The sequence below is a fragment of the Schistocerca nitens genome, chromosome 10 (genome assembly GCF_023898315.1).
Source record: "Schistocerca nitens isolate TAMUIC-IGC-003100 chromosome 10, iqSchNite1.1, whole genome shotgun sequence".
NCBI lineage: Eukaryota > Metazoa > Arthropoda > Insecta > Orthoptera > Acrididae > Schistocerca > Schistocerca nitens.
In genome coordinates, this window is record NC_064623.1 from 3,846,784 (window position 1) to 3,862,644 (window position 15,861).

Below are 15,861 nucleotides of genomic sequence, written 5' to 3' on the forward strand. Positions count from 1 at the left end.
TATGATCTTGTAGTTTTGATCACTTAAACGTATTATCTACTCAAAAGTATTCCAAAAAACTTGATGCCCTACAGTAATTTATTTATTTTATTTTTTTTGTGTTGCGATTTATATTCTATGATTGTATTTTAAAAAAATCACAACGCATTTACTTGAAGTGTCTTACTTTGAGATTTTGTTCAAATGTTACTGCACAGTTGCAACTTATGCCTCGTCACAGATTTCAAATGGCTCTGAGCACTATGGGACTTAACTGCTGTGGTCGTCAGTCCCCTAGAACTTAAACCTAACTAACCTAAGGACGTCACACACATCCGTGCCAGAGGCAGGATTCGAACCTGCGACCGTAGCGGTCGCGCGGCTCCAGACTGTAGCGCCTAGAACCGCCCGGCCACAACGGCCGGCCACAGATTTCAGCCTAGGTCTTCAATTGTGATATCAAAGTGAATACCGTCTTCGAGAGATTGATGTGTCACATCAGATTTGTTATGCCATACATGTCAATAGATAACAGTGGTTACTTTAAATCGTATCTACGAGAACACGCTCGGGCTCTGGCAGTGCACAGTGCACCCAGCCGCTCAGCTGATGCAGACGTGAGACCTGCTTTGCAGTAGGCGGACAGTGTCTCGTTTGGCTGCCCAGCGAACAGCCGGTGTTCTTGCGACTGAAGTCAGTATATGGTGCCAGCGCACTGAGTGGGACATGCTGAACAACTGAACTCGATGTGTACGAGTAGGCGGATTACAAGTGTGCGCTGGAACGGACCCGTGACCCACGGTTTCAAAGGTGATGCACACGTGAGACCTCCTTTGCAGTAGTCGGACAGTCCGCACACACTTCGCTGCAGACCGAAAATTTGTTCTGCATGTTTTCTTTGCTTCCATCTTCGGCGTTATTATGACACGAATTTCCGGTCCTCTTTCTCAGCTATTTTCTAACCATTTTTCTCTTTTTCGTTGTTTACTGTAGCTACAGCTAATGTAATTGCGGCACACGCTTTGTTTTGGGTGTTCGACATTTTAGCTTTGTGAAATAGTGTTGCCAACTGAAAATATTGACAATGATGTTGGTGATCATACAATGTAAACTTTCACGGCCGGTATTGACTTCACTTAAAACTTCCGGGCTGATAGGCCGTGGTCGAAGTATAAAACTGTCTCCTAACGTTTCGTCTCCGACTGCGGGAGACATCATCGGAGGTAAACCGTTTTACCTCCGATGATGTCTCCCGCAGTCGGAGACGAAACGTTAGGAGACAGTTTTATACTTCGACCACGGCCTATCAGCCCGGAAGTTTTAAGTGAAATGATGTTGGTGGTTTGTGGGTTGATAGAGTATACTGAAGGTTTGACAAATAAGTGCAGTTGATAAATACTGAACGTGCGCAGACCCCTTAGCACTTCAAATGCAAAAATATAACAACTAATTCGTAAGTTATGTAGAAAACTAATTATATTCAAACAGTGACAACTACCCAGCAGTGACAACTGTTATCAGACAGTGACAAGTGACAGGCAGTGACAACTGTTATCAGACAGTGACAACTGCCAGGCACTGACAATTATCAGACAGTGACAACAGGCACTGACAACTATTATCAGACAGTGACAACTGACAGGCACTGACAACTGTTATCAGACAGTGACAAGTGACAGGCAGTGACAAATGTCATCAGGCAGTGGCAACTGTCATCAGGCAGTGGCAGCTGTCATGAGACTGTAACAAGTTACAGTGAAGTGAGTGCTGTGACAGTTCCGAGTCACTATGCTACGCCCCTCTTCTGCGGAACATCTCGACTGTCATCTCTCAACTGGCATAAAAACTGTTTCAGGCAGATAGTTTTCCCACGAGGATGAAGTCCTCAGCTGGCTGCACGCCATGATGTTGGAGTCCCTCGTTACACTATGTACAGTTCTCAGTCCCATATTGCCACATACTTAGTGGAGAACTGGAGACACTAAGCTGGTAGATACGGTCTTCACTCGGCTGCAGTGAGTAAGACAGAGGGCGAACGAGCTCCTCACAGATCGAAGGAGCTTTCCAGGGATGTGCGGCACTGCCTGGCCTATTAGGCTTAACGCTGCCGCATGTCCGGCTGAGCTGTATTCCGTTGTGAGGTTGTGTAGAGCACAGGGACCTCGAACAAAGCGATATATTTATCTAAAACTTCGTTCCAACACACCAAAATGATGTTCAATAATACATATAATTCTGATTAGCACTATGCTGACATTATTTTGACACCTAGATAAATCTCCTCTTTCACTCTGGGGCATTAATAAATGTCTCAGACATGAATACACGCAGTCACTCATAAAACAGAAACCTCTGCACTTTTCTTTGAGCATGTGGAAAATTGCCGACGTTCTAAAACCTCTCCCATCTTGGCCTGATCTCCGATAATCGGCAAAAAAGTCCCTAACACGTCCGTTATGATCAGAAACTAATTGAAGCTGAATGGAAAAATTATTTTTCCTAAGAATTCATATAAGAGTTGGAATCGTTTTGAGGTCTACGGTATCGATTCTGTGTGATTCGTCGATTAAACCTACCAGACCTGGCATCCCATTTGCCCGGAAATGAGCCTCAGTTTTTTTATCTTTCTTTAGCAGACGACTCCTTTATCACTACGACGGCTAAATATTGATAAACTACCTCGCTGTTTTCATCAAGAGGCACAAAGGACCAAAGCAGATGTTAAATGTGTCTGCCATGTCCCCGCAACCTCCCACTTTGTGGTCATCAGACGACAAAAATGTGAGTATATGCTGTAGTGGTTGTAGTTTTGCACTTGGTCCACCTGATAATTAAAGTAAATAGAATTTCGGAATAACTGTGCCAAGTTCTCTGGCACATCACATCGCACACGAAAATGTTCCACACACAGTCTCGCTGTACTCCGTCGCCACAATCTGAAATACACTGGGGTGACAAAAGTCGCGGGACGCCTCCTCGTATCGAGTCGGAGCTGCCTTCACACGGCGTAGTGCAGCGTTGGCTCAACTAGCCGTCGGAAGTCCCCCACACAAATACTGACTCGCGATGCCCCTGTAGCCGCCTTTAATTGCGAAGGTTTTGGCGGTGCAGGATTTTGTGTACGAACTGACCTCTAGATTATGACACACAAATGTCGGATGGGCGGCCAAATCATTTGCTCCAACTGTCCAGAATGCCCTTCAAACCAATCACTCTGGAACCGCGCGACCGCTACGGTCGCAGATTCGAATTCTGCCTCGGGCACGGACGTGTGTGATGTCCTTAGGTTAGTTAGATTTAAGTAGTTCAAAGTTCTAGGGGAGCGATGACCTCAGCAGTTAAGTCGCATAGTGCTCAGAGCCATCTGAACCATTTGAACCAATCACTAACAACTGTGGCCCGGCGACATGAAGTCCATCAATGGCTACAAATGGTCTCCGAGTAGCCGAACATAACCGTTTCCACTGAGTGATCGGTCCAGTTGGACCGGAGGGCGCAGTCCATCCCACGTAAACACAGCCCACACCTTTATGGAGCCACCACCAGCTTGTAGAGTGCCTTGTTGACAACTTGGGCTGTGCGCCGCACTCCGACTTTACCATCAGCTCTTACCAACTGAAATCTGGACTCATCTGAGCAGGCACCGGTTTCGCAGTGCTCTAGGATCCGACCGATGCGCTCACGTCATGTTAGCAAAGACACTCGCGTCGCCCGCCTGCTGCCATGGCCGACTAACGCTGGAATTTCGCAGCACTGCCCTGACGGATACGCTCGTCGTACGTCCCACATTGACTTCTGCGCTTATTTAACGCAGTGTTGCTCGTCTGTTAGCTCTGACAATTCTACACAAAAGCCGCTGCTCTCGGTCATTAAGTGAAGGCCGTCGTGAGGTGAGAGGTAATGCCCGAGATGTGGTACCCTCGGCACGCTCTTGACACTGTGGATCTCGGAATACTGATTTCCCCAGCGGCTTCTGAAATGTTGAGAGGCACCCACATGCCTTGCTCAAACTGTGGCATCAAGCAGACAGGCCTGCAAGATGAGTGGTCTGCCAAGCGAGTGGATTTATTCTTATTTATCGCAAAACATCAATGACTGATTATGAGCTCTAGTACTCACAATTAAGCTACAAATTATTCTCATGTTTGAACATTACGCAACGGAAACGGATAACGCACATCTGACTATTACTAATCTACATAACTCTGATTGTTCACTACGCACTGGCAATACCACATTTTCTTTCTTACTCGACGGCTTTGATCAACACGTGGTCATCGCACTGAATGTGAATGGCGCACACACTATAAATTCTGGATATCGTGACTACACACTATTCGAAGAACAAGGCCACCAATCTTTTTCTTTTCACTATCTTTTTTATTCAGATACATTCTATTATGATTCACAGATAACCTAAACAGACCATTACATTTTATACTACAATTACACACGAGAAACTCCGCTCAGTGGGCATGGCTTTACATTGGTGATTCTCTATCTTATGCTCTCGTAATTCTTTAACGCTACAGTGCTCTTTCTAGATAGGATGGTGGATCTTGTGCTATATCTCACACTTCGACTCTCACACTCATCATCACGAAAATTTGCTCCAGACCGAGCGGTACAAAAAGGAACATGCATAACCCACTGCCTCTGAACCTATCTTGCTACTCTCCCATGCAAACCACACATAGTTAAATTACCTGAAATACATCACACTGGCAACATACAATACATCAAAAACAATAGTCACAACGTTAGAATCACTTCACTTTCAGCTTTCCCACTTCAATTAGTATTCATCCCAGTTTCACACGACACTGCCCCACTTCGTAACTTTTCTTTCCTACTACGAACTGTGGAGGATATGTGCACGTCTTCCTGTGCAATGCAAGCCAAGTGGCGTAGCTGGATAGACGGCTGACTCACCTTGTTTCTCTCTCACAGTATTAGAGTTTGAGTCCAGCGTCACACGGAAACATAACACGCAAAGTAATATTAAGAACATATTCGTCACACACGCGAGTCCTCAACTGATACCTTGGACGAGTACTTCTCTTTATCCTTTGTCTCATACACGGATTGAGACTCACACAGTACTCACCACGTGGAAGTACTCGTCTCTAATCTCAAGTCCTGCACACGCCATTTCTTAAATATTTCCAACTTATAGTACACACGCCAGTAATTCAGCTTAACTTAAGCAATCGGAAGTATTTCAACTTATTGCTGCACGTGGTTTCATTGTGACCGTTGGTCACTTCCGAAGATTACTACGATCCCATTAATATTACCTGCCTGACATTTAATTCTCCCCACAAAAGTTCCTGAAATAGACAAATTATTATTCGAAACTACTCTTAAGTCTTCCACATGCATAACATTCTCTCCACTCTTTTGTCTTTACGGAGCACACCTAAAGCAGGTCTTACCAACACAAGATCCAGCGCCAAAGTGCTGAAACATGGCCGTTCTGCAGGTCACCTCGCACCTCCGGCGAGGTGGGGGAAGACCATGCTACCCATTGGTCAGCCACATTTCAGGCGCTCAAAGCTCAGGTAAATTTCATTTCTTTGGTTCCACCAAAGGTGACCAAAGGACCGTCTCAAAGATGATCATATATTGCACATTCACTATCTGCGGTTAGCAGACGACCATACATTCATTCATTTCGCAGATCTCAGCAAACTGGATATAGGGATTTATTTTGTGGGAGTGCACATGTGATCAATTAAATAAATTGTCATTCTTTCCTACACTGGTATCCGGCTTCGGTGTATTAAGTGAGATTGAGTTATTATTACAAAAAATATGTTGTTCTGACAAGAATAACGAAGAATGTTGTACCTATTTTCAATGTCGGGCGGTACTGTACCCTTTCAATGTAATGTCTCATACGTCTAGTTCCAGCTACCATTCCACGTTCAGAGTCTATGAAGACCTGTTGTGCGGCCATAATCGCGTCGGACGTTCTCCCACTGCCCTTTTATATCTTGTGTGTGCGATACTACCGCCGTCTGTATATGTGCGTATCGCCAGCCCACGACTTATCGTCTGAGTGCACTACTGTGCTGGCTCCACTGCAGCGGAGGCACGCCCAGTACGCTCGCTCTTCTATCCGGTGCGCAGGGCACCCGCGGCTGCGCGCCTTCGTGGGCCACGGCGGGCTGCTGAGCGTGCTGGAGGCGGGCTTCCACGGCGCGCCGCTGCTGGCGCTGCCCGTCTTCTGCGACCACGACGCCAACGCGGCGGCCGCCCGGCGCGCCGGCTTCGCGCGCGTCCTCCAGCTCCGGGGGCTCACCGCCCCCGCACTCGCCGCCGCCGTCCGCGCTGTCGCCACGGACCCCAGGTGGGTGCCGAGTTGTTTCGTCCTGTCAAACGTGCCCAGATGTACGGAGTCTGTACGTCTCCCTGTAACTGGCCACGATCTGTAGCCGTCACCACATTGTTCCTCACACCACCGAAGGTACTTCGAAATAAAGTGAGCACGTACGGTCTAAATAAGTCTTTTACTGCAGTTACAAAAGATGGTTTGCTGGCTGTGAGTGCAGAAATGAGGGGTAACAACAAAAAAGAACGCGCACTGCCAGGATGGTGTCTGTACCACTGAGGCTACATAGAGTTGCCTCATTTTTCGGCCCAGACCTTTAGGAGTGTAGCCGAGGCTGAATAACGATTTGAATATGGCCTCCCTAAGGAGATACTCATTTCTAGTCACATTTACAGTACACGAGAGTTGTAGTGTGGTTCGCTACACATCACAAAATCCGTGTGAGAGCAGTCAGCCTGTGGTCAGAAGTACTGAGCGAGGTGGCACACTGGTAAGACAGATACAGGAATTACATTCGAGAGGACGCTGGTTCAAATCCCAGATGTACAGTTTCCATTATTTCCCTAAATCACTTAAGGTACATGTTGGCGTCGTTCCTTTACGAGGACATGGACAACTTGCTACCCTTTCCTGTCCAGGTTCGACCTTATGAGCTTGCCACTGACACGACATTAAAAGCCCTTATCTTCCTTCTGTAAAGGTCAGAAGCCAGAAAAGCATAAGAGATTTCAGCCAGCTGAGGTAACGCACAAATCGAGGAAAGTAGAGTGCAGCAGACTCGTAGGGACGACATTAAGGGTCCGTCGGTAGAAAGGAAAGAGTCCTGCTATAGGTGTACGTCAATTGGTACACAAAAAGCTAGGCCTAGAACACCAAATCACAAGCATCGTGAAAGCTTGCGCCGAGCATCCGGCAGAGAAAACGTAGGGGCCTTGCGTACAGATTTTGTTGGCGAGAGTAACTACTTGCTGTAGGAGGAGCAGGAAAGAGCCTGGCTAACAACTTAGAATACAGCATTAAACGTGACCTGGAGAAAATAGGAGCAGCGACAGCACACACTCGCGTGGAGTTTGTCGAAGTTTTGCAGTCACATCACCAGACTTCGGTTAACACGGCTGTTAGCAGTGTCAACAAAGAGCTGAGAGAACTGCTTTTAACTGAAACAAAAGTTCATATCTGTGCCGTGGCTGACGTTGCGACCTGGCGATGGGGATACACTAATAACGGCCTGCACCTGTGTAGGAGGGCGAAGGAAAGAGCAGCTGAGCATCTTACACAAATTGTAAGGGGGGCCCCAAGCACACAAGACCAAATCCCTGTGACTACTGGAACCAACGGGGCACACTTTTTAGGTTATTTTCCAGTAAAATAAAATTACTGTGTTTCATCAGAAGATTAGAGAACTGGAAAAACAACATAGATGAGCTTATTGAATGCCCACAAGATGTGGAAAATTCTGGAGGGATAGATGCTCTGTGCCTCTCTGAACACCATGTAAGCAAGTTAAATATCAGGTGTTATAGACGTACATCATTTTCGTGTAGAGTTAACCTGGAAAACAAGAGGAGTTGCAACATATGTAAAAGTTCAAAGCAAAGTCAAAAATATTGGAACAAATAGTTTTTGTGTTTATCAGAACCTAGAACCACCTGTTTGTGAGCTTTTACTGCAAAATACTTCCCTGGTAATTGTAAAAGTTTACTGATCCCCTCTAGGAAACTTTCAGCTATTTATCAAAAATGTAGAGGAATTATTGAGCTGCCTATCAGACAAGAAGACACAGTAGTGTGTCGAGATTTCAGTGTAGATTTCTTAAACGATATGGACAGGAAAAATTAACTAGAGTTGTTGTTAGGGTGTTTAAATGTAATTTCAGTACACAGTTTTCCAACTCGAGTGCAGCAAAATAGCAGGACACTGGTCGATGATATTTTTACAGACAGTGTTCAGGCTAAAACAATGTGTGCCCAATTGCTAATGGACTATCTGATCATATTGCACAGTTCATCGAAGTAAACAGTATGCCACCTTACAACCCAGAGTCAGATCCAAAGATCATTAATACGACATTTTGTAATGATGTGGAATGTGTCAGTTTAACATAAGATATCTTTACACGATATAATTAATTTTTTTTCAGTTACTGCTTCATATCTAAAAATTCATCTACTGAGTAGAAGGAGTCGTCATTCAGAAATTATTTTAATTAGATTTTAAATTCTGGTTGGCTACCTGTCAGACTTTTAATGTTATTTGGAAAATGGCCAAAGACTTTTGTGGCAGCATAATTCATCCATTTCTGTGCCAAAGATGTAACCCAGAATAGTGAAGATTATCCTTTCTTCTTGTGTTGCAGCTATGCACTTCGCCATTATTTTCTGAATTGGGATGGATTAGTAATAGCAAATTTCATAAGTGAATATATGTATTGTGAAGGAACTGTGAATATCGCTTGTTCCTTAAGTAAATGTCTACAAGGTGTTCTTGGGTAAGCTCCAGCTATTATTTTCATTACACGCTTTTGTGCAATGGATATTTCTTCTCTCAATGATGAATTATACCACAATATGATGCTATATGAAAGCAGTGAATGAAAATAGGCATAGCAGGATAATTTACTCATATGTTTATCACCAAAATTTGCAATAACTCAAATGTTTCAGCATATCATCAATGTGTTTCTTCAAATTCAATTTCTGGTCAATCAACACACCCAGGAATTTTTTGAATATTGTGTCTCAGCAACGGACTTCTGTTCAAAGTTTATATTTGTCATTGGTGCTACGCCATTTACTGAACAGAATTGGCCTATTAATGAGAACAGGGTGTAATGTTTTAAGATGAAGATAAAAGGGGTGGTATGGGATGAGATATATGTAGAAAGACATGCTAATGTCAAATTCAGTTTATTCCATGGTAAATTTGTGGGTATATTTGAAGGCTGCTTTCCTAAAAATTATCCAAAAGATCTGTTAGAAAGCTAGTAAGCCATGGATAACTGAGGATATTAAAATCTCCTCTAAGAGGAAAAGAGAAATTTCTGTAAAGGCCAGAGTAAGTCAATATCTGACATTACTTGCATACTACAAAAAATACTACAGTGTTTTAAGGAAAGTTATTAAAATGTCCAGACGTATGCATGCCCTGACAGAAATAGATAGTGCAGATAAGACGATAAAAACTATAAGGATATTGTCAAACAGGAGACAGGAATGCCAATTAGTGTACAATATTCCATAACAATTAAACTAAATGACTGTGTTTTGACTGATAATTCACAAGTTTGCAAATACTTTTAAAGTTTATTTTCTAATGTAGCAACAAATATAGGATTAAATGGCTATTTTTGAAGAAGTAAGAGAATATATTAAACATGTAATTCCACAAAACTTTAAGCTTCTAGAAGTACCACCAACAACTCTCACTGGAGTTAATAGTTATAAAAATTCTAAAAAACAAAAGCTCTTGTGCGTTGATGGTATTTCAAACAGATATCTGAAAAGTTGTTCCAACTTAATAAGTAACATCCTTAGTGGTATAATTATATAATGGATTACTGACACAGGGACTTTCTCCAGATAGGTTAAAATATGCATTTATTAAATCATTTCATAAGAAAAGTGACAAGACAGACATAATTATTGTCCAATTTCCTTAGTGACATCTTTTTCCAAGATATTCGAAAAATTTTAATGATTGGGGGTTAAACAATCACTAAGAAAGTCCCATAGGATTCAATTTTGGGTCCACTCCTATTCCTTATATATGTCAATGACCTTCCACTTAACACTCAACAAGCAAAACAGGTACTTTCTGCAGACGATACCGGTATTATTCAATTTTGGGTCCACTCCTATTCCTTATATATGTCAATGACCTTCCACTTAACACTCAACAAGCAAAACAGGTACTTTCTGCATACGATACCGGTATTATAATAAATCCCATTACAGAGAAATAAACGGAAGAGTTAGCAAAAGATATTTTCCAAAGAATTAAGTGGTTCTCTAAAAATGGACTCGCCCTAAATTTTGAAAAAAACTTACTATTTTCAGTTGTGTACAACAAATAATCATATTAAGAATTGATGTAATAGTTGATGAGGAGTTAATAAGTACGTTAGAATGTTCCAAATTTTTGTGTTACATATTGACAACAACTTGAACTGGAAGAAGCATAATACTGAGCTTCTCAAAAAATTAAATTCAACTACTTTTGCTCTTCGTGTAATTGCTAAGCTTGGAAACGAACGTATCAACCTCCTGACATATTTTGTATATTTCCACTCAACAGTGTCGTAAGGAATGATTTTCTAAAGTATTGATTCCACAAAAGCGAGCAATAAGAATAATGTGGTATTCACACACGGACGTCATTTAGACACCTCTTCAAGGAGCTAGGCATTTTAACTGCGCCATTACAGTACACATTACTGCTAATGGAATACGTCATTTCACAATTTTTACATACCTACAACATTAGAGGGAAAAGCAACCTTTATTATCGATTGTTAAAGCTGTCAGTGGCTCAGAAAGGCGTTCAATATCCAACAATAGAGATTTTTGATCATTTACCCATAGCATAAAATGTCTGACAGCTAACGAAGCAAATTTTAAATCTAATTTAAAAGCATTTCTCCTGGACAAATCGTTCTATGTCATTGAAGAATTTCTACTTAAAAAACTGGTAGCCAATGAAAAAAAAATAAAAAAACTTATGTTTAAGCGTAGTTGCACGAGTGAAAAGAAAATGATAATGTATTCATTAATGTTAACACTAATCGTGTATAGATATCCTGTAAACTGACTCGTTCCACATAATTTCGATAAAATAATCGTTCAAGTGATCTAGAGAAAGTGTAACTAACTCCATCTTGGCTCTATAAGCGCCGCCCTAATGTTCCTCTGCAGAGTAGTCTTGGCCCCTAGGCAATTACAACTGTTTCAGTATCTTTACTCCACAAAGAATAAACGTTTGCCAGAATGAATTTTCACTCTGGAGTGGAATCTGCTCTGATTTGAAACTTCCTGACACATCAGAACTGTGTGCCTGACCGGGACTCAGAACGTGGGAGATGAGGCACTGTTGGAAGCAAAACTGCGAGAGCAGGTCGCGAGTCTTGCTCAGATGGCTCTGTCAGGGGAGCACTTCCCTGCAAGAGGGAAAGGTTCCCAGGTTCGAGTGCTGGTCAAGCACACAATAAAATTTTAATCTGCCAGTTAAGTTCCAGTATGAACCCTTTGTCAGGATGACCAGAGTCTGACTCCAGTTTTCATTTGTACACGTTTCTGCTCCACTGTCTTCTACTAACCTTGAAGGGATACCTACCTGGTGTCTGCATTCACTTAGACGCCATTTCAACAGATCCATGTTACTGCCATTTTCCATCTAGACTTCTCAGTGAATTTGGCAGTATTTCACTATCTGTGAGACACGACATTTTTTTTTTACAGGTACCGGGAGGCTGCTTACCGTCAGTCAGTGCTCATCCGGGACCAGCCGACACCCCCACTGGAGAAGGCCGTCTTCTGGACGGAGTACCTGCTGCGCCACAAGGGCGACACGAGGCACCTGCAGTCCGCTGCCAGGGACATGGCCTGGTGGCAGCTCTACTGCCTGGACCTCGCCCTGCTCGTGCTGGGCCTCCCTGTCCTCTTGTGGGTCGCTCTCTCCAGGCTCTGCCACTTGCTGCTTCACTCCAGGCACGCACTGGCCAAGAAGCTCAAGGCTCACTAGCTTCGTCTCAGCTGGTGTTTTGTCCAGTGACAGCTTTCCTATTTAGACCCCATGCTGGGCCTCCCTGCGCTGCATTAGGTCGCTCTCTCCAAAGTCTGCTGCCTGTTGCTGCTCTCCAGCCACATTCTGGTCAGAAAGCTCAGGCTCCTTAACTCTGTTCAGTTGTCAGCTCTATTGCCTTGAACTCATCTTGTTGACAGTGGACCACCTTGTGCTGCTTTGGATCAGTCTTTCCATGGTCTGATACGTGCTGTTATATTCCAGGCACATGCTGTCCCAAAATCTAAAGCTCTCTAGCTTCATCCCAGCTACAGCCCTTACCTGGTGGCAGTTGTCCCACCTGGTCCTCGCCCTACTGACGCTGATCTCCTCGTTGTTGTAGGTCGCTCTCTCTGTCTGCCATCTGCTGCTACACTCCAGACACACCCTGACCAAACAGATCAAGGCTCACTATCTTTGAGATAACTAGCGTCCTCATTCGTCGGAATCTCTACAATTTTGACCTCATTCAGCTTCTACTGGGTGCCATTGTTCTACTGTGGGTCACTCTCTTCAAGGTCTGACACCCGATACTACACTCTAGATAAACCCCAGCCAAAAATTCGAGGTTCACTATCTTCATTGTAGCCAGGAATCTGGCCTACTGGAGAGCTCCATTGCGTAGACCTCACCCTAGTCACACTGGCCCTCGCTGATCTCTGTGGGCTGCGGTCTCAAGAGTCTGCTACCTGAAGCTACTCCCCACATACACCGTGTCCATAAAGCTCAGGGTTCTCTAGCTCTGTTTTTGCTAGGGTTCTTGCCAATTTACATAGTGGCTCGACCTCATTCTACTCTCAGTGAGCCTCCCTGATCTACTGTGCGCCACTCTGTCCAAAGTCTAACGCCAGCTGGTACTTGCCAGGTGCACCCCGACCGAAAACCTCAAATCTCACTAACTTAATCACACCTAACTGTCCTTGACCCAAACATTTTGCTTTGAATCATGAGTCATGACTGGTTTTATGGGGACCACCACGAATTCCTCTCCTGTGCCAATCTATTCATCTCAAAGTAGCGCTTGCAACTGTCTTCCTATTTGCTAGATGTATTCCAATATCTGTCTTCTTCTACAGCTTTTACCCTCCACAGCTACCTCTACTAACATGGAAGTTCTTCCCTGATGTCTTAACAGATGCCCTTATACTTTTCAGTGTTTTCCAAATACTCCTTCCCTCTCCGATTCTGGACAGAACCTTCTCATTCCTTACTGTACCAGTTCACCTCATTTTCAACATTAGTCTGTAGCACCACATCACAAATGCCTCGAATCTGTTCTGTTCCGTTTTTCCCACAGTTCATATTTCACTCCCATACAATGCTGTGCTCCAAACGAACATTCTCAGAAATGTTTTCCTCGAATTAGGGCCTGTGTTTGATACTAGTAGACTTCTCTTCGCCAGGAATGCACTTTATGCCAGTGATAGTCTGCCTTTGATGCCCTCCTTACTGCATCCGTCACTGTTTGTTTTGCTGCCTAGGTAGCAGAATTCCTTAACTCCCGACAAACATGGCTGTTTCGATGTCTTCACATTTTTCATGTAGCCATTCGGTTTTAGCTTCCCTGCAGTTCCTATTTATTTCATTCCTGAGCGACTTTTATTTCTGTATTCCTGAATTTCCCAGGACATTTTTTTCTTTCTATCATCGATCATCTGAAGTGTTTCTTTTGATAGCCATGGTTTCTTCGCAGTTACCTTCTTTGTGCATATGTTTTTCTTTCCAACGTCCGTGATTGCTCTTGTTAGAGATGACCATTCCTCTTTAACTGCACTGCCTACTGAGCTATTCCTTATTGCTGAATATATAGCCTTAGAGAAATTCAAGCGTATCTCGTCATTCCTTAGTACTTCCGTATCCCACTTCTTTGCGAACTGATTCTTCCTGACTAATCTCTTAAAATTCAGCCTACTCATGATCACTACTGCATTGTGATCTGAGTTCGTATCTGCTCCTGAGTGCGCCTCACAATCCAGTACCTGATTTCAGAATATCCGTGTGACCATGATGTAATCTAACTGAAATCTTCCCGTATTACCTGGCCTTTTCCAAGTATAGCTCCTCCTCTTGTGATTCTTGAGGAGAGTATTTGCTATTATTAGCAGAAATATGTTGCAAAACTCAGCTAGTCTTTCTCCTCTCTCATTCCTAGGACCAAGCCCATATCCTCCCGTAACCCTTTCTTCTACGCCTTCCTCCATGACTATTAGATTTTCGTGTCCCTTTAAGTACTGCATTACCCGCTCAATATCCTCGTACACTTTCTCTCTTTCTCTCTCTCTCTCTCTCTCTCTCTCTCTCTCTCTCTCTCTCTCTCTCGTCATTTTCAGCTTGCGACGTCGGCACGTATCCTGAACTATCGTTGTCAGTGTTCGTCTACTGCCGATTCTGATGAGATCAACCCCATCAGTGAACTGTTCAGAGTAACACCCTCTCTGCTCTACCTTCCTATTCATAATGCATCTTACTCCAGTTATACCATTTCCTGCTGCTATTGGTATTACCCTATACTCAACTGGCCAGGAATCCTTGCTTCTTTCCGTTTCACTTCACTGACCCCCACTATATCTAAACTGAGCCTTTGCATTTCCATTTTCAGATTTTCTAGGTTCCCGACCACGTTCAAGCTTCTGACATTCCATGCCCCGACTCGTAGAACGTTAACCTTTCGGTCGTTATTCTGTCTTCTCCTTACGGTCACCTCCTGTTGGCAGTCCACTCCCAGAGATCCGAATGACGACTCCGCCGCCTGAATACGTTGGTCCTCCGTTTTCAATGGAGATGCTCTCTCCAAGGATGGTTACCTGCTGCTACACCCTCTCCTAAAAGTTCAGTGGCGTGATCTGCACTCTCCAAGGACTCTAACAGTGTTCCACTCTACGGACATCGAGCACTTTCTGTCTGTAAAGTTCAAGACTCTGCAGAATTGTAATTCCACAGCTTCTACAGCAGTGAACAGTACGGCAAAGGCCCTAACCCTACATGTACAAAGCATCGACGTTGTTGAAAATAACTTTTCTGCCTCGATTTAATCGAGAATAAGAATAAAAAATGAAAGTATTTATTTATTGTTATTTGATGTATCGTTGTATTGCATGTTTCGAACTATGTATTTTATCTGCAATAAAGACTGTATGTACAATTTAGATCTGTGTAACACACACTGGGCAGTTCTACACACACAAGTTCTTGCTGGAGTCAAAAATCCAGAAGATCTCTTCAAGAATTAGTCATTACCTTCAAAGGTGATATGTTCCCGTGTTTGTTTCGTATTTGTGTGCTACTGAGTGATCTCGAAAACCAGAATAAATTAATAACTGATTCCTTTTGACAACCTCCTCCTCGACCACCCCCCACCCCCATAAAATGGGATAATGCAATTTCTGAATAGGTCAAAAAAACCTGAGTCTCGTTTCAAATAGGTACCACACTCATATAATTGTAGGTGGTAGTGACTTTAATGTAACGTCGATATGTTGGCGAAAATGCATGTCTAAATTCGGTGGCGGGCATAAAATGTCGTCTCGAAATATTACATTATTTTATCGTTTGCACATATTGGTTATAGGTTAAAACATTTCGTGGAAGTTTGTTATGATAAAATGGAAAGGTACTTATAGATCAGAGTCTAATTCGTCATTTGCAAACCGTACGGCATTGTCTCATACGGAAAACTGCTTGAAGACTTACTGTTTGTATTGCGGTCACTCTGTTTTCGAAAGTAAACGTCTCCGTGTGGTGCCTACGACACGCACACATCGGCCCTCTGCCTC

At 43.4% G+C, this 15,861-nt stretch overlaps 1 protein-coding gene across 1 annotated transcript in view; it reads left to right on the forward strand.

Moving 5' to 3' along the window:
- The window catches only part of LOC126209789 (UDP-glucuronosyltransferase 2C1-like), a 231,659-nt gene extending 216,425 nt beyond the window's left edge, over positions 1-15,234 (forward strand). Inside the window, exons 8-9 of the mRNA XM_049938928.1 lie at positions 6,112-6,331; positions 11,767-15,234. Coding sequence (XP_049794885.1) covers positions 6,112-6,331; positions 11,767-12,049 — 503 coding nt within the window. The 3' untranslated portion in view covers positions 12,050-15,234. The remainder of the gene's footprint in view (positions 1-6,111; positions 6,332-11,766) is intronic.
- Positions 15,235-15,861: the final 627 nt, after the last annotated feature.